The sequence below is a fragment of the Thermomyces dupontii genome (assembly GCF_041956625.1).
Source record: "Thermomyces dupontii strain NRRL 2155 unplaced genomic scaffold VTN31scaffold_2, whole genome shotgun sequence".
NCBI lineage: Eukaryota > Fungi > Ascomycota > Eurotiomycetes > Eurotiales > Trichocomaceae > Thermomyces > Thermomyces dupontii.
The window spans coordinates 1988685-2007104 of record NW_027192308.1 but is presented as its reverse complement, the minus strand read 5'-3'; the positions used below and the strand labels follow the sequence as shown (position 1 = coordinate 2007104).

General features: G+C 53.2%; 6 protein-coding genes across 6 annotated transcripts; 5 read left to right on the top strand and 1 right to left on the bottom strand.

Annotated features, from left to right (window-relative positions):
* Window positions 1–692: 692 nt before the first annotated feature.
* On the top strand, window positions 693–3074 carry VTN31DRAFT_3125 (uncharacterized protein; the record flags this gene model as incomplete). Its single annotated transcript, XM_069403370.1, has 6 exons — window positions 693–766; window positions 823–995; window positions 1055–2023; window positions 2082–2189; window positions 2694–2822; window positions 2881–3074. 6 exons carry the CDS (start codon window positions 693–695, stop codon window positions 3072–3074), a joined length of 1647 nt encoding a protein of 548 aa, XP_069262558.1.
* Window positions 3075–4871: 1797 nt separating this feature from the next.
* Window positions 4872–5366, bottom strand: VTN31DRAFT_3124 (uncharacterized protein; the record flags this gene model as incomplete). Its single annotated transcript, XM_069403369.1, has 1 exon — window positions 4872–5366. One exon carries the CDS (start codon window positions 5364–5366, stop codon window positions 4872–4874), a length of 495 nt encoding a protein of 164 aa, XP_069262557.1.
* A 2352-nt stretch (window positions 5367–7718) lies between these two features.
* VTN31DRAFT_3123 (uncharacterized protein) lies at window positions 7719–9581 on the top strand (the record flags this gene model as incomplete). The annotated part of the gene is made up of 6 exons (XM_069403368.1): window positions 7719–7752; window positions 7818–8132; window positions 8208–8452; window positions 8513–8693; window positions 9021–9425; window positions 9550–9581. 6 exons carry the CDS (start codon window positions 7719–7721, stop codon window positions 9579–9581), a joined length of 1212 nt encoding a protein of 403 aa, XP_069262556.1.
* A 2139-nt stretch (window positions 9582–11720) lies between these two features.
* VTN31DRAFT_3122 (uncharacterized protein) lies at window positions 11721–13995 on the top strand (the record flags this gene model as incomplete). Its single annotated transcript, XM_069403367.1, has 2 exons — window positions 11721–12245; window positions 12313–13995. The coding sequence occupies 2 exons, from the start codon at window positions 11721–11723 to the stop codon at window positions 13993–13995; spliced, it is 2208 nt and encodes a 735-aa protein (XP_069262555.1).
* A 515-nt stretch (window positions 13996–14510) lies between these two features.
* Window positions 14511–15669, top strand: VTN31DRAFT_3121 (uncharacterized protein; the record flags this gene model as incomplete). The annotated part of the gene is made up of 4 exons (XM_069403366.1): window positions 14511–14589; window positions 14669–15131; window positions 15208–15360; window positions 15420–15669. 4 exons carry the CDS (start codon window positions 14511–14513, stop codon window positions 15667–15669), a joined length of 945 nt encoding a protein of 314 aa, XP_069262554.1.
* Window positions 15670–16448: 779 nt separating this feature from the next.
* VTN31DRAFT_3120 (uncharacterized protein) lies at window positions 16449–18293 on the top strand (the record flags this gene model as incomplete). Its single annotated transcript, XM_069403365.1, has 5 exons — window positions 16449–16497; window positions 16568–17112; window positions 17176–17731; window positions 17787–18166; window positions 18228–18293. The coding sequence occupies 5 exons, from the start codon at window positions 16449–16451 to the stop codon at window positions 18291–18293; spliced, it is 1596 nt and encodes a 531-aa protein (XP_069262553.1).
* Between the last annotated feature and the right edge of the window lie 127 nt (window positions 18294–18420).

The window sequence follows — 18420 nt, the reverse complement described above, 5'->3', positions numbered from 1 at the left end:
AAAATACGAGTTCTACCCCTGGAACGCCGTAATGATTCGCGCATCAAATGAGGATCAGCAATGCAAATACGCTAATCTGAGGTTGAATAGCGCCAATTGTTGGAATTTACGGGTGTTACAGACGGTGTTTTACGAGCATTACGGGTTGGATACATGGCACCGGTCATGTGATATTCGCTTAAAAGGACACACAAAATCTTCCTGTGTGGCTAGTTTTTTTTTCGTTATAGAGGTCAATGACACATACACCCTGCAAGCCTGCAATCAGATACCATTCGTGTTTGTCGACAAGATTACACGTCGTTACCGTCTTCTGTTACCTTGTTGTTGTGGATTTCGTACACCAATACCTCAGCCAATCGCCTGGCGCTCCGCTTGTTCGGATCGCCAGTTGATTTCGGTTAAGCTAAACCGAGATAAGCAATTATTGGGTGGCCAATAATGCCCGGCTGCCCAGCAATCTTTTTGCCGCTGCAGGTTTTTCTCATCCCGCCTTCCTTCTTTCTCTTCGCCATCGTTTTCTCCCTTCATCATCCTCTTTTTTTCCCGTTTGGGCTTGTCTTGTTCATCGCATAGACAGTCATCTCGGTTTAGGTCGATTCAGGGGTCTGCCGCTTTATTTTTGCCGAGCCGCTCTTTTCTTGATAAGTCCTTTTTTCGCCGGATCGTCGCCACAGTCGACCAACCGCAAAATGTCTCATCACGGCGGGTCAAGCTACAGCGTTCGCGACTCCTACAGGGGGAGTGCATATGGAAATGGTTACAGGTATGCGCGTGTCCCTCCGACTCTTCTTGTAATGCTCATTCTGACCTTTATCACAGAAGCCATGGTGGGTATTCCAACGGTCACCGAGATTCCAACGGTTATAGAGATGGTTCGAAGAGCCACGGTGGTGGCTACGGCAGTAGCTACGGAGGTGGCTACAGCAGTGGAGGTTACGGCGGAGGTGACAGGATGTCAAACCTGGGCTCCAATCTGAAGGCTCAGCAGTGGGGTTCGTAGCCGCTCATGATTTTCCATTCAATTCAATCGTTATTGACATGGTTTCCACAGATCTTTCTGCGCTTCCAAAATTTGAGAAATCCTTTTACAAAGAGGATCCGGCAGTCAGTGCTAGGTCCGAGCGTGAAATCGAGGAATTCCGGAGAGAGCACCAAATGACCGTGAGTGGGAGAAATGTTCCCCGCCCGGTGAAGACCTTTGAGGAAGCAGGCTTCCCTCAATATGTGCTCTCCGAAGTCAAGGCTCAGGGTTTTGAGCGCCCCACGCCGATCCAATCTCAGGGATGGCCCATGGCGCTTTCTGGACGGGATGTTGTCGGTATCGCCGAGACAGGCTCGGGAAAGACCCTCACCTACTGTCTTCCAGCTATCGTTCACATCAACGCCCAGCCTCTGCTGGCGCCTGGTGATGGTCCGATCGTCCTCATTCTAGCTCCAACCCGTGAGCTGGCTGTTCAGATTCAGGCGGAAATTACCAAATTTGGAAGATCATCCCGCATCCGCAACACCTGCGTCTACGGAGGTGTGCCGCGAGGACCACAGATTCGTGATCTCGCACGCGGTGTGGAAGTGTGCATTGCGACTCCAGGCCGCCTTATCGATATGCTAGAGGCCGGCAAGACCAACTTGCGCCGTGTGACCTACCTCGTCCTCGATGAGGCTGACCGCATGCTGGACATGGGCTTCGAGCCTCAGATTCGCAAAATCGTTAGCCAGATTCGCCCCGATCGGCAGACTTGCATGTGGTCCGCTACATGGCCCAAGGAAGTGCGCCAGCTGGCTGCGGATTTCCTCAACAACTACATCCAAGTGAATATCGGTTCCATGGATCTCGCTGCCAACCACAAGATTACTCAAATTGTCGAGGTTGTCTCTGAGTTCGAGAAGCGTGATCGCTTGATCAAGCATCTCGAGAAGATCATGGATAACCGTTCGAACAAAGTCCTCATTTTCACTGGCACCAAGCGAGTTGCGGATGACATTACTCGTTTTCTTCGCCAGGATGGTTGGCCTGCTCTTTGTACGTCTTTAACCCGTGCTGGTCGAATTTCTCGTTCATTTAGCTAACCATAGCAAAGCGATTCATGGTGACAAGCAGCAAAGTGAGCGTGACTGGGTTTTGAACGAGTTCAAGACTGGCAAGAGCCCGATTATGGTGGCCACGGATGTGGCCTCCCGTGGGATTGGTATGATTCGAAGAAATCCCCTCTACATCGATCAGCCCCCTTTCCCGTCCCCCTTTCCTTCCCCTTCCCCCTCCCTCTTCCCGAAACCCCTAACCCTAATTGATGTCGTGTGACGAATGACACGATGCCTTGCTCTCTAGCGTGATCATAAACAGACTCGTCCAGGCTTTTTCGGGTCTCCATTGGTTCTCAAGCCAGGAGGACCTTGGACTCACAGTGCAGTGTATAGCAGTACCTGCTTCCTTGATTTTCTAGCTCTTTGCTTGCGTCGTGGAAAATCGGTACTGCTAAGGGAAACGAGATCTCACTTTGAACTTGTTCAAGCTGCATTTCCAAGGTTCCTCCAGGACCACGATTATTGCTTAGCCGAGGAGCCTGCCACGGGCAACCGGGTCTAAAATATCCAAGAGAGTGATGCATCAAGTCTCATGCGACTGACCAAAGGCTCCCAGCAAACTTGGAATGAACAAGACCATGCGGTGTTTGCTAACTATGCTATTCAAGATGTTCGCGACATTACCCATGTCATAAATTATGACTATCCAAACAACTCGGAGGATTACGTGCACCGTATCGGGCGTACAGGCCGTGCGGGTGCCAAAGGAACGGCGATCACGTTCTTTACCACTGACAGTACGTTTCTGATCGTTCCATTCAATTCCTTGAGGATGTTGCTGACAGTCATCACCAGATGCCAAGCAGGCCCGGGACCTCATCACCATCCTCAACGAGGCGAAACAACAGGTTGATCCTCGTCTGTATGAGATGGCCCGCTACAGCGGAGGCGGCGGCGGTCATCACCGTTGGGGAGGCGGTCGGGGTCGGGGCCGCGGCGGGTTCACTGCTTCCAACGCGGCACCACTCGGACCTAACAGGCGCTGGTAGAGTTTGCCACCGACGCTGATTCGACCGCGAGCGCATCCGTGGTAGATTCGATCCCTCCGATAATGTTGGCGTGTCGAATCGCAGGAACAGGATACGTTTATTACCCATTCATGATAGACTGCTTCTGCGTTAATACCTTGATTTATTATTGTTTTGTCGACCGGTAGACTGATTCTGGACTGAGTATGGGATATACATACTGGTTTGAGCTGATCTTCGGCGGTTGTCTGATCCTGTTGGATTCGAAAAGGTGATACAGTAGGACAGGCAATATAAATGTGCTTTCAGATAGAATGTTTCACGTCTCTCGGCCCAGAAAAATCGTGCGTGTTGATCCAATGGTCCATCCTTGGTAAGTAATCCTCTTTGCCAGCTCCAGGCCGGGAGCAATTGTCTTTGGATAGCATGGTATTCCAAGATGCAAGTAGTGTAGGTGAGTGTTGTATTGCTGACCCAGATCGAGATATATATTCGCACTTGTACGGAGTCCAATATAATACTGGATGAAATACCCATGGAATCATCCCTTAGCATTTTGACAGTGCTTCGCAGCTCATCGGGCCAATAATGGTTCAAACCTTCCATTCATCACCATCAGCTACCTTATCCTGGAGGATGTTTATGATGCGCGTCCGTTGACCAAGTACAGTAAATTCAACGATCAGATCAGAATACGATGAAGGAAGTCTGCAAGCCAAGACTGAACTCAAGAACAATGGTCCGAGCTTGTAGGGTACTTACAGTACCTGTCCCTCACGGCATGCTATGCTTGTTTGGGAAGAATCCAACCGGAGCAGCTCTGAAAGCTCAACTTGGCGGGACAAGGATTGATCAAGTTTTCAAGCTGGTGTACAGAATCCAGATGTTGGAAGAGAATGAGGAGCAATCATGACAGCTTCACATAGGTTATTGTATCCGTCGATTCCATGCGGTGTCGAGCACCTTTTGAAGGTTTCATGGGGATGGCATTGAATCGGAGAAAAGTAAGTTAGTTACCTACTGTATGTACTCCGTAGTATGTAGGCCTTTCTTTTCCCTGCCGTTGAGGGACAGATTTGTGATCTTCATTTTGACCAGGATCAACCCATCAGCCCAGGCAAAGGCATAACCTCTAAGGTCAGGTACTCCGTCCAGGCTGAATGGGCAAAGTTACTTTTATCAAGCGGCATTTTCCGTCAATCAGATCACCTTCTGGAAATTCCAGAGATGCATCCTTTTTGTCGAAGAAGAAAGCTGGCATCTGCATCAGTATGTAAGTACTAAGTACTTAGCTAACGCCATCACTGCATCTGTCAACCAACACCGGAACTGCCTTCTGCACCGAGTTTGATTGGGCAAGGGCCGGGGGTTTCCCCTCTCGGTTCAGAAAGCAAGTGGGGGTTTTGTGAGAGAGTTTGCCAAGAGTCAGACGGTAATGTACGGAGTACGGAGTACAGTACGGTACTGTACTGTAAAAATGTGGAGTTCAATGTTCAAGTGCAGTGATTGGCCATGGGCCGCTTGGCATGACCGAATCCAAAGTTTCTTCTGGTACGGAGTACTGTATGTATTGAATTCAGATTTCAGAATTCCTCCGTGCCGAGTCATCAACAAGGTACCTAGTTTGGTACAGTATTGATAATTGATTGAATGATTAAGACCTTTGTACCAGGAAGACAGCTTTGGCAGTGGGGGGCTCTGGACATGGACATTGACCGCCATTCGAGCCCTACCAGGGTTGGTAAGTAATGGAGGATAGATTAGGTTATGACCCACCCGCAGCTAAGTGACCTGACCGGCATGCACTCTGCATGGAGCTTAAAAGGGAAATCCACCTGGAGAAAAAGAAGAAATCATCAGCCAATGAGAAATCGAGCCATCCGGCCAATCACCGTCCGTTGGATATTGTCCTGCCGTCCAGTCCGCGGAAGAGTCGGTGCGATTCCAAACGGTCAGTAGTGAGGTTCTCCTTGACTCTCCCAAGACTGCTTGTCCATTCTGAAGTCTCCCAAAATCGACAACCAAGATAAGTACTGGTGTTTGTGTGGATGGAGTGTTGTAGGAATCCAAGAACCAAACAGACAAAGTTGTAAGCAGAATGAGGAGTTTGGTGGGTAGCAAGCAGCATCCATATTCCCAATAACGACTCGTACATTGACAGTTTCCGGACATTTCGGAGGAATCCCACTCGGCGCCCGCAGCTGCGCGGCAGTTTGTGACTTTCATGTGCTCATCGCTGCCTGTGGACGATGCTGTCAGGCTCTTGGGGTGTACGTCAAGACTGGATCCAATGGCATCTGACATTTCGGACATGGGGCTGCCGGGAACTCGACACAAGCTTCCAGGACTATGTTGTCATCGTAGGTTCTGTCAGTGAAGGTTCACAAGGATTTCCAAGGCCTTGCCCCAAGCATCATCCCACAGGTTCCTGGGATCCTGACTGAGTAACTACTAACTTGATGGAACTATGGAACCAAGCTTGCCGCCAGCCTACGCCGTCGCTGATTTTCAACAAGCCAACACGACCCAACGGCAAGGGTCCAGGTTTGATCCCAATCCCCAGCTCTTCTTGCAGGGAGCAGGCCATGGTGTCAGACAATTGACAGGAGCATTGACGCAGGGAGTGGAGATGTCGATTCTTCATCAATTCCCTCGGAGTTCATGACTTGATCCAGCAACAAGGTTATCAACCGATTGCAGAATGACCCTTGACAGTGCGTAGTATGTACTCCGTATGACAAGAATAATCCACCTCCCATTGGATGTGTGGAATGAATCTTGTTATCTTCCGCGTCCATTGCGGTAGCTCATCGCGATTCGATTTGCATCCTGAGATTATGAGATTAATTGATCCCCGTAATGTTTGTCCGGCTGGAGGTGAGGGTATGTACTGTAATAATTTCTCGATCGAGGTGACCCGGTGGCCGTTGTGCCGGATGCAAGATTACATAAGCGCATTGTCGCGCATTCCACACTGGCACTGGCCAGTGGCCATTTCCCAATCCAAATCCATCCCCTCCTGGAACATCGTGCCTCTTGTCTTCGATGAACCTACCTAGGTACTAGGTATCTACCTATCTGGGATCACATCACCCATCTTCATCCGCTGGTTTATTCTCAGTAATTTTTGCTCTCCGAGAACGAGAAAAGCAGAAGGCAGAGAGACCCGACAGCCCCCATCCCAACGTCCATTTCTGCAAAAGCCACAGGACAGGCACCGTCAGTGTCAGTGTCACCGCTTCCCCGGTCTGCGCTACGCCTATCTCAGCATTAGGGCCACCCTAAGCCATTCTCAGCCATCGGCCCAGTCGAATAGCGTTTTGCCCAGGAACAGACCAGACCATCCGCTAATACGGAGCAGGTAGGCCGGCTCACATAACGCTCTCACCGCATCGGTTCGGGTAGGTTAGGTTAGGTTAGAGGAGGACGGGGAAAGCTGTCAGCCTGAGCCTCCACTTTTCCGGGTGTTCCCCTGTTGACCTCGTCTTATCAACGGGAGTGGCTCTGGCTCATAGTGAAGGGAAAAAATTGAAAAAAAAAAGTCACCGGCCAGTGACAGGACACGCTTCACAGTCCAGTCCATCCCACCACCACAATTGATCCAGTGGGTCATTCAATCCACCCCAACCGCAACATCTCGAGATTAAAAAAAAAAAAAAAATTACTGTACCGGTCTGCAAACCAGTCGCATGGAGGATTAAGATAATTCCAGGCTCCACGCGAACCACTTTTGTCTCCACTGCATCCACTGTTCCCATTCCCACGAGCCCGCGGTCTGTGGTTGCATCGTGAACTGGTCAACGAACCAAAAGAGACATCCCGAAGTCTGGGTCCTCCAGCGGCCTCTGGGCTCCACCTCGCTTTTCCTCTTCGGTCATTTGTTGCAGCGCTGTCCACCGCCCGAAAAATTTTAGTTCATAAACCATCCCGCCTCGTCCATCGCGCTACCACTCCCTCCGTCCAGTTGGCAAGCTCTTCGTTTCTTTTGCCGTCCCCGTTCCTTGTCTCTCTGCAAGGCTGTCGACGGTCCGTCGCCCTAAACTGTCCGCCCAGACTTAGCGAACCTTCAAGCCGCTCCAACCGACCACTCCGCGACGAAAAAAGAAAAAAAATAAAAAAAAAAAAAACAATCATCCCCTAGCGCCCTCAACACACGCCCACCCCCTCCTTCAAAACAAAACCGCCCATTCCCTGCCCGTTCCTTGAGACCTTCGACCCGCGTCAATCTCCCGAAACCACTCGCGCCATCTTCCCGAACCACTCTCTGATCGGAGGGAAGACCCCGGGCAGGCAGAGGGAAAACTCAAGCCACAGACCGATTGTCGCACCAGTCGCGTCGCTGGCTTCGACTTGATTTATTATTATTATCTTTCCATTGTCCACCGACGCGTGCTGCACGTCTTCTCTTGTACCTTGTACGTTCCACAAGTTTCCAAACACCGAATCCAAAGCTGTGCCCATCACCACCGGGACCTGAATCCCAAATCACGACCTTGGACCAAACCCACAACCCATCCCTCCATCTAAGGACCTTCATCAGACAGAGGCTTATCAGATCTTGGCTCTACTGTGAACAGGTACGCGCGGTTGTGCTTCGTCTGAGATCCAATTCTCGGACCATTTGTTTCTTCTTTGTCCACCAGATCGCTCGACACGACCACTTATATGGACAAGGCTACATCTGATCAATCGCAGTCAGGTTTGGATTTCTAAACCACCCCTGTTGGCGACGGACAGTTTCTGAGACGCCTTCCTTGCCTGCAGCTGCAGATCAAGCATCTGCTGCTACCGCGCCCTACACCTCGCAACCGGAGAACCGCCCCGCCGCGCCGCAGTACACGCAGCAGCCGGAGGCGCGTCCCGCCCAGGCCCCCGCTCCGCAACAGCCCGAGTATAACAACCTGAATCAGCAGCAGCCGCCGCCGCCGCCGCCGCCGCCGCCGGCCACCGCCGCTGCTGCTGCTGCTGCTGCCGCCGCGCGTCCGTCCAACTACGCCGAATATCTTGCTCGCCAGTCGCAATACCCACCGCCGCCGAATTCCCAGCCCGGCGGTCCGCCCACTATGGCTCAAGCCACGAGTTCGTCTCCCGCCCCGATCGATGGGAAGAACCGCAATCAATCGAACATGAAGTCTGACGCGGTCGTGCCTATAGATCCTTCTATCGCCGCATCGAGTCCTACTTACCCCCCACCTTACTCTCCCTACCAGCCGCAGCCGCAAGGCCATGACATGACACAGTACCAGGGGCACCCGCCGCCGCAGATGTATGCTCGTCCCGAGTGGGCGCATGGCTACCCCCCTCCCCATCACCAGCATGGAATGCCCGGTCCCTACAGCGCTCCGGCTACGACGGTCGGCACTGCCGCTCCGACTACCACAGGGCCTCGGCCGGGTCAGGTACGGGAACGCGTCTTTTGCGTTGCGGGTCTGATCGACAAACTGACCGGGATGCAACAGGTCTACTCGTTCGTTCCCATCCCGGGTGCACAGCAACACAAGCGCCCCCGCCGTCGTTACGAGGAAATCGAGCGCATGTACAAGTGTGGCTGGAACGGGTGTGAGAAAGCGTATGGCACTTTGAACCACCTGAATGCGCACGTGACTATGCAGTCACACGGTCAGAAGCGCACTCCAGAAGGTATTGTTTTTTTTTTTTTTTTTCTCGTGCCCTTTGATTCTCGTAGTTCTGGGGGGAGATCCGTTGCCATCATGCCCGCTGGGCGGATAACGTTTGTGGTTGCCGGCCCCGCAGACCCTTCCCGCTCGGGTCCGGCTCCTTGCATCGTTAGTTCGGTTACACAACCGCCACGCGAGGATCCCAGTAGCGCCGACAACGGCGACTAAATTAGCGTCGTGCCAATCGTCGTGCGCAATGCGTGGAGCCTTGGCACGGATTTCTCCCCAACTGCAGCTTGCTTGTTCTGGACCCTCGTTTCTACATTCATGGTACTAACGTGCTTTGCAGAGTTCAAAGAAATCCGTAAAGAGTGGAAGGCCCGGAAGAAGGAGGAAGAGGCGCAACGCAAGGCTGCCGAGGAGCGAGAGCGTGCTGCCGCCGCTCAGGCTCAGGCTCAGGCTCAAGCTCAGGCTCAAGCTCAGGCCCAGGCCCAGGCGCAAGCCCAGGGAGGCCAGGTCGAGGGTGCTCCCGCTCCTGCGGATCCATCGCAAGCAGGCCAACCCCCGGCCTATGCCCCTGGGAACTCTGTCCGCCTCCCCCCGCTTGGCTACCAGCCAGCTGATGGTGCCGTGGCGGGTACCCAATACCCTCCAAGTGGTGCCGGGGGGATGGTGTACCCTCAGGGCAATGGGCAGATGTACGGCAACTATCCGCACTCTCCTTACCCCCAGGGCCAACAGGTGTACCAGCAACGTAAGTAGCTGTCGCCTCTCGCAATTCCACTTGCCTCCGGATGCACGCCTACGCATGATTGTCGTGGGAATGATATTCGACAAGGATTGATCTCGCATGGCGGTGCTGACAGCTGATGCTTTAGCCACAGAAAATCAATCCAACAACTATCAGTGACCGGCGAGTCGCTGACTTGTCCCCGTCAATTTATCTCGTCTAATTGCCCGGGACTTTGTTCCAAACTTCTCTTCACTTGTGTGTCGTGTGTGGTTTAGTCTAGTTTGTTTCATTGCTTGGTCTTGTTTCTCTTTTTTTTCCACGTTCTGTGCATACGATACCATTCCTAGCCTCTGAAGGGCCCCAATGCAGAGACGAGGTGATTGGAGATGGAATTCGTCGTTGTTCCCTCATGTTATTTTCTTGTCCGGGGAGTTTGGAGGTTTTAGACTGCCTGTCCTCTGTCGAAAAAAAAAAAAAAAAAGCACGATGGGAACACAGAAAAGAACAATGTGACCGGACGGGGAACAGGTTGCCCATCTCTCCCTCCCCCGTCCCGTTTCCTCTTTCTATGTGGACAAGTTTATGGGTGGAGGACTTCTCGATTCTTGATTCTTGATACTCTGGAGCATGACGAGGATTTGATTTGACCTTGATCATTGTCTCCCTGTTCCCGTTCCGCGGCTGCTATGTTTCTTGACTCCTCTCTGATGTTTGTGGCGCTCTTACTTGCGTGGATTGGTTGTCTCGATAGCTGCAACGGTGTTGTGTGATGTCCTCTCGTCGATTGTAGGCCGCCTGAGAATCATTTGTGCTCTGTACCCTGTCCCGTTATGTACTCGATCTTTGGTTCAGTGCGTCAAGTTTCTGTTACGAATTGTGTGTTTTGTTATGTGTCCCAAAGTGTTCGTAAATAGGCTCCGGATTTAAAAATGTCATCGACTAGAACTATCCTAATCTTCATCAGTCGAACAGAAAACAACTCAGCAGAGCACAACACACTACAGTAGTAATCGAGTCTTTGGCAGTATTCTTTGAATTTCATAGGTTACCCATTCCCCAGCCGAGCCACCGGCCCGCCTCGTTTAGTGCAGGGACAGTGGCCACAGAGAAATTCTCCTAGCGTCAGGGTCTGACCGGGACCCGATGGCTCGGTTCACTAATTTAAGTGGCGCGCAACTTTCGCATCGCTGCATCGGAATCCAGGGATCATCGCGGCCCGCCTGGCGGGGACCCAAGGTGTCGCCGGCGCGTGACGGACTCGGCTAGGAACAAGCCTTGAAGTCTTGGACCATGGGTTAAGCTCATGGCCCGAGCGAACGCTAAAACTGGAGATTTGATTTTAGATCGCGCGGCTTGACTTTACCAGGCGATTAGGTTAGTCTCGCCTATTTAGCCCCCCGAGGTACATAACACTACTACATACGGAGTACTCCGTACATGGACGAACTAACTTTAGTGCTTGGATCGATCGAATCTTGGTTTGCAGCGTTTTGCTTGGGGTTTTCCGAGAACTCGAAGCATTCCGTTCTTCTGCATGTCATGCGCTAGTGTGCCTAGTTCATGGGACTAAACAAAGCCAGTGTCATTACAGTACATACATGTTCCCACCCCGCTAGTCGATATATGGTCCGAAAGGTGTCCGTCTGGATCGATCAACTCGACAGAGTACTCGTATTAACTAGTCTAGGTCCTGATGTTTTTGCACCCAAGTCCTCCCTCCATCGAGTTTGGGCTCAAGTCGCAGAGCACCAGGCTGCCAGTGTTTCATTGAACACATAGCCTGAATGCCAACACGACGTGCGTACTTTGCAGTTGCCAATTGATCTACCCGGTTCGCTCATATTTCACGGATTTACTTCACTTTATTTGCTTCTGTCGATCAGTGGATGGGCTCTCTGTATTACCGGACTTTGCAGCCAAAGGGTTATCCTGGGTTATGACAGTTGACGGCACAAGTGTCGAAAAGGCGCTTACATAATCGAGTCTGTCGGAGTTCGGACTTTCTATTTTCCGTGAAATTTTCATGAGCAGGGAAGCTAATCTTGTGAGCCACATGAAAGTCAAGGTCTAGGTTAATTTCTATTTTGCGGCGCTGAGTTACTTTTTGCTTTGCTCGGCCGGCATTTCGAGGTCTTCTCTGCGGTCGGGTACAGCGAGTCGAGCTTTTTTCGGTCTCAGGGGTTTAGGTATCATTCCGACTCTCAAACATCTGTACCCGTCCAATTTGCGCCGCGCCGAGAGCACTCGCCTTTTTGCAGTTCTGAGGGTTCCGGATCATTGTGCGCTCCAATGCGACTGAGTTGAGCTGAATTGCCAATGCTCCGTTATACCCACACGTCCATGCGCAGCGCTGGCGCGCGCCTCTGGACTTTTCTCCAACGAAGTTCCACAGCCAACAGGCCCTGGACACCAAATCCGTCGCACCTTTGGAGAACATACGCAACCACCGCACCGTCCCCCGCCTCGGTTTCCTCTACTATCTCGCAAGATGCGCCTGCGCCCGCTCCCCCGACCCGCCGTCCGCAGGTGACGTCCCCGCCGAGGACCCCCATGGCCGATCGAGAGGAGATTGAAATGTTGATGGAGATCGCCGGCCGCACCGGCCAACGCCATACCGTTTCGATGAAGGCGGTGGAGGAGGAACTCAAGTGGCTGCCGGATCCAAAGCAGCTGGCGGACCGCGTCGCGCGGCTATTGTCCCAGGGTCGTGTTGCGATGGCTGCCGCCATGGTCCGCAAGGCCCAAACGCGTGGGATGGAGTGCATGGTCGCCTGGAATCGGCTGATGGCGTATTGTATGGACCGCCGCGTGCCGCTCGCAGCTTGGAAATTCTACAACGATGTGAGTGGGGCCGTATGAGAACTGCAAATCAAGGAGATTCATGGACCTGACGCCTGGGGTCGGACAGATGAAAAAAAGAGGCCGACGGCCGAGCGAACACACCTATACCATTATGATTAAGGGCTTTGCTCATGAGACCAAGCAGCGCTGGGTCAAGCCCGTGGAGAAGGCGTACTCGATTTGGAAGTCTCTTTCTGCTCCTAATTCTGTGGTTACGCCGAATATCATTCACCACAATGCCATGTTGGAGGTGTGTGGTCGCCATCACGACCTGGATACTCTCTGGAAGGTGGTCAGTGAGCTTCCTGAGAGCGGGCCGGATGCGCCGGATACAAGGTCGTACACGTTGATCTTGATGGCGATCCACCGGACCATGACCCGCCAGCTCGAATTTATACCGGAGAGCCAAGTTCGGAAGAGGCGGGCCGTGCGTGAGACTCACCTGCGCGATGCGAAGAGAATCTGGGCGGACGTTGTCCGGCAATGGAGAGCTGGCAGCTTTCAGCCTGACAATCACCTCGTCGGCACTATGGCCGAGATTCTGATTGATCCTCTGGATGAGCACAGCTGCTACGAGGCACTCGCCCTTTTCAGGCAGACCATGGGTATCCCGATTCTGTTGAAAGAGCCTCCGCGTCGGTCGCCGCTGGACTCGGCATCCGAGCAAGGGCGGTGGGAAGCCCAACACTGGCATCGGAGCAGCACCCGGCAAGCCCAAAGAGTCACCGAGGAGCATCCTGAAGAGAATGCTGCCAAGCCAGAAGAGGAACTGGACCCGGAAGAGGAAGAGGACCTCGAAAGCCTCGAGCATGTATTCGACTCCGTGACCAGTAATAGGGATGAATCCAAGTCGCCTCATCTCCTCAAACCGGGCAACGCGGAGCTCAACTTCATTCTCGCGGTATGCCGACTGGTGACTCAAGGCATGAGTGCGGGGCAGAGCTATTGGGGACTTCTTACCCTGAAAGACTCCGAGTTCAAGGTCGAGCCAGACAGCGGTAACTTTCATGAATATCTCCGACTGCTGCGTGTTTCGCGCTCCAGCCGCCTCGCGGTCACCACCATCCGTGAGCAGATGGTGCCGGCCGGCGCTGCGGAAGGCAAGACGTTTCACATCGCCATGAGCTGTTGTCTGCGAGACCGAATAAACCCAAACGTTTTCCTCAATGCGCGGTCCTTGCTCGACACTATGCGGGAGTGCCTGCCCCTGCCGGACCCTCGACCGCTGAACGGCTTTCTTGAATTGGCGGATGTGTTGGCGCAGAATCCGCAATGGCTCCTGTCGCTGAACGGCATTGGAGACTTTGATCTCACCGTCTCCAACCTGCCGACCCAGGGTCGGAAGCTTAAACTGGCCCTCCTGACCAAGGCCTTCTCGACTCTCGAACCGCACATGGAAAAGCTCTACAACGCGATGATGGAAGAGCGGTACATCAAGAACGGTCCACCGGGAGAGAAGAGCCCGGGAGCCCCTAAGGCATCCGGCCGATCGCGTCACGGCGCGGTCAATGGATTCCTGGCGATGAATTTCCTCAACCGGACTCGCACCTACCTGGACCGGATTTTGGGGCCAGAGTACGCGGGCATGCTGGCTGAGACGGACCGAAAGCCCCTTGAGGACTGGTCGATCAAGCTGAGGTACTTCTCCAGACCGGATGTGGTGGTCAAATTCACCGATAGCCTCCTCTTGCCGACTCCGGAGGAGTACCAGCGGGTTTATGGGGCGAAAGAGGAAAATCAAGACGAATGAATCGCTCGAAATTCTCGACTCTGCATTGTAGTACTACTCTTCGGCTGCATGACTGTACCTTTGGACGATTGCATGGCCGGCGTTGAGATAGAGTGTGTATGGGATTGGGTTATTGTCGATACACTTCTCTAGATAATGTCAAAATTCCTCGATCATTGCAATCTGAGAAAGCGATTATCACGAATTGTTCATGCACTTGTGTGAGAGATCTTCAAGTCTTCAAATTCCTGGTATGGTAATGACGGGTACGTAATACGCGATACGCAAGGATGCCACCTCAGCTCCTTGTTGGCCCAATTGGTCTGATCACAACCAGCTGTCCCAAGCCTACATTCTAACAAGCGGCTTCACCGCACCGAACAAGGCCAGAGGCAGGATCATTCCCCTCTGCCATTACTGTACTTTAGACCGGCGAAGCGGTTGGTTTTCTTTCTTTTTTTTTTTTTTTTTTTTTTTTTTTTTTTTTTTCCGGTTACGCGCAAATCCGGCGCGGAACGGCCCATAACCCAAGCATAATGGCATCAACAACGCGGCATGACCGACAACAGGATGACGATTTGGTCCTGGATAATGATTTGATTGACGCCGATGATGGTATTTTAACATCCCTTCCCCGCGGATAAGAGTTTGATCGCGTCGTGTGGACTTTCGCTGACACTCCTTTTTTGTCCAGCCGCCATTGAAGCAGACGATCCGTTGCAAACGTCCGATACCACGCCCTTGCGCGGTAATATCCAGCCCGACACACAGCAGTCATCAACGACGTCGCGGGGCGGCGGCGGCGGCGGCTTTGGCGGCGGGCTCGCCGGCAGCATCTCGTCCAACTACCTAACGTCAACGATTCCCGGCGAGGATCGGCGCGCGCCGCAGAACACCATCGATGAGAGTGTCTGGGAGACGCTATCGCGAGACCTGCGCGCCGTGTGGGAGAAGATGCGCCAGGTGCTGTGGCCCAAATACCTGCTGGGCGGGTTTTTGCAGCGCCGCGGCGGAGGGATCGGCGCTGCGGAACGGGGCGAGGCTTCTGGGTTTGGTAGCGGTGGTGGCCGTTGGCGCGATTTGATCGGGCGATGGCCGGATGCCGATGTTGTTCTGCAGGGGGGTATGAGCGAAGGGTTGAGAGATTGGGATTTGTGGTATGTTTTGAACTCTTTTGGGGAAACGGGGGATCTTGTCCTTTATGTTACGGTGAAGATGGCTGATTGCGTGCAGGGGCCCGTTGATCTTTTGCCTACTCCTGAGCATGTTTCTTTCCATGTGTGCGGCAGAAGATCAATCGTCACTGGTCTTCTCGGGCGTGTTTTCCATCGTCTGGATTGGAGAGGCCATTGTCACCTTGCAGATCAAGCTGCTCGGTGGGAACATGTACGTTGACTCTTCACGCCGCGGATTTGGGATTTTCGAAGTCTGACCATGGGATCTAGTTCCTTCTTCCAATCTGTCTGCATCATCGGCTACACGCTCTTTCCGCTGGTCATTGCCGCCCTGCTGAGCGCGTTCCGGCTGCCAACTATCGCGCGGATTCCTGTCTACATTGTCCTTGTCGCATGGTCTCTGGCTGCTGGCGTCAGCATCCTGGGCGGCTCCGGCGTGGTGCGCAACCGCGTCGGCCTGGCTGTATACCCGCTGCTGGTCTTTTATGTGTCGATTGGGTGTCTCTGCTTTATCAGTTGAATGGCATGCGGTAAGCTGGGTTTGGGTTGCGTTTGGGCTTTGGTGTATAGGTAGCAGGCTATGTATCAGTACATGTGTGCTTTCCAATTCTGCCTCACTCGAATGAAATGAGCGTCACTTCATGTTGATTCTCAGAGTATGTATCCGACTTTTAGTCCTGGGTACATATCAAGACATGGTCTGAGGTACCGGTCTCGGCGATACGTTCTCCCGAAGCCTTTGGACTCCGTCTCCGAGTCAACAACGCCGAAGTTCACCGATTGCTCGAGCCTCTGATGCAATCAACCCTGGTTTCTCCGTGCCAACTCAGCACGAAACTCCACCTTTTTCGCCAAAATATACTCCGTACCCGCGCGGGAGATTGACTGCTGATCGATCATTTCGCAACCTGTCTGGTCGGCAATTCTTGATAAGGCTGCACTACCCCTCCTCTCGTGGCCTTAGGTATTCACTAGCCGCGTATCTTGCTTATTCTCTTCTTTTTTTTTCTCTCTGTTTTCTTTTCTCGGACGAAGGAGTTGTCGGTTTTTGTTTTTGGCGGGGGACCTTAGGCTGGGTTGTGGGAGCAAATATTCGTGGGAAGGTCTGGGAGCCGAATTGGTTCAGGAATCCTGTTGCACCGTCTCCTTTTTGGCTCGGAGGTTTCGTACTACTTCAGTTCTTCAGTTTCTTCTACACGAGCGGGCATTACCTCCGGAATCTTTGAGAAAAAAAACTGAGAAAACACGCGATTCGTGTTCATTCCCCCAGAAACCCCGTAGTCGATTGGATCAATCGTCATGGCCGAGTCGGAAGAAGTCGCCCAACAAGCAGCTGGGCAAGAGCCGGGTAAGACTCCGACTCCTACTCACTCTCTCCTTGTCAGAGACATATAGATCTGACTCGAGCGTTGTTTCAGATGTCAAGGACAAAGAACAGGGTCGCGAGAAGCACGACGAGAAAAGTCCCGACGAAGCGAGTGAACGGCCCGTCCGGAGAAAGCTCCAAGAAACCCGCATCACGTCGGATTCCTTCAAGGAAGGCGCCATAGGGAACGACTTGAGCCATTCGTCCGACGACAGCGGCAGCGAGCGGGGTCGCCTGCGCAAGAAGAGGTCCATCGATGAGCTGAATTCGGACAATGCTCCCAGCACGCACCGCAGGAAACGGTCGCGCGGCTCGGAGGACGACGACGGCGGCGGCGGCGACGGCGACGTCAAGGCCCCTCGAGAAACTACCCCGGAGCGTTCTGCTCAGGCCGATCGTGGGACCCAGAATCTCCTCAGCCCGAAGAAGAAGCGCAGCTTGGATCAGCTCGAGAAGGAAAGCCCTGGAAATGGCGATGTCAAGTCAGCTGCCGGAGGGGGCGATCGGCTGCATGCTGTGGGCGAGCGAGAGACGAAGCGATATCGCGATGCGTCGCAGGAGCGGCGACGGGAAGACAATGCCGGAATCAATGCAAAGGTATGCTTACTACTAAATCCTGACAAGTCAAGAATCGCTGCTGAAGAAGAAATGTCTCCCTAGTCGACCCTGTCCAGCTCCTTTTTAAACACATCCTCGGTGTCCCCATTTGCTTCCCTGGCTGGCTCAGCGTCCACCGGCAAGGAGTCATCCACCCAGCCTGCGCAGACGTCTTCGTCAGCATTCGCCGCGTCTAGCATTGCCTCGTTTGCCGGTTCTGAGCAGTCCCCGTTCGGTGCGCTGGGTAGTTCGTCAACATCAGTCTTCAAGTCTGCAAGCTCTGCGACCACTAGCACCGCCGAGAAACCAGCTACTTCGGGGTTTGCTGCCGCCGGCAGTGGTGCCTCGCCATTCGCGCCTGGCCCTTCTGGGTTTGCGACGCTCGGCGCCTCGGGCGGCAGTGCTCTAGGCAAAGGCTTTGGGTCGGGCACAACAGGAAAGCCCTTGACCAGCTTTGCCTCGCAGAGCGGCGGAGCGAGCACCTTTGGCGGGTCCAAGGAAACCAAGCCGTTCGGAGCTGCGGAGGAAGAGTCGGACAAGGAGGAAGCGAGTGACCAGGAGCAAGGCGGTGCGTTTGAGGAGGAGCAGAAGAAGGATGAGCGATTCTATGAGCAGCAAAGTAGGCCCTGTGATTTCTCGCCTTTGGGGGGGATCACTTTACTAATTCACTGCAGTCGAAACTGGCGAAGAAGGCGAAAAGACGTACTTTTCCTGCAAAGCAAAGCTGTTCCATTTCACCAATGGGGAGTGGAAGGAGCGCGGGTTGGGCACGTTCAAGGTAAATGTTCGAGAACCGGAAGACGAGGCGACAGGACAAGCACCGGAAAAGGAGGAGAAGGACGAGAAAGAGGAGGAAAAGAAGGAAAAGGAGGAGACGAAGAAGAAGATCACGGCGCGAATGATCATGCGAGCCGACGGCGTGCTTCGAGTCATGCTCAACTCGCCCATCTTCAAGGGGATGCCCGTTGGCGACGTGTCGGGGGCCGAACCCAAGGGGAAGCAATTGAATCTGGCGAGTGTGGAGGAAGGACGGACGGTGCCGTTGTTATTGCGAGTACGTTTTGACGCCTTGTCTAACCTCTCTAGTTTCGGAGGAGCTAATGACGATGGCACAGGTTGGAAATCCCGAATTGGCCAAGGAGCTATATGGGGTGATCAAGGGGATTCAAGAGCGTCTGTGATAAACAGATCGACCTTGGAGACTGTAGTCTTGAGTGTAGTCGATCGAATAATACTATTACAATAATCACAATCTCGCCGATTCCCAGTTTCTCCTTTTTTTTCCTTTCCTCAGGGAAATCATGACCC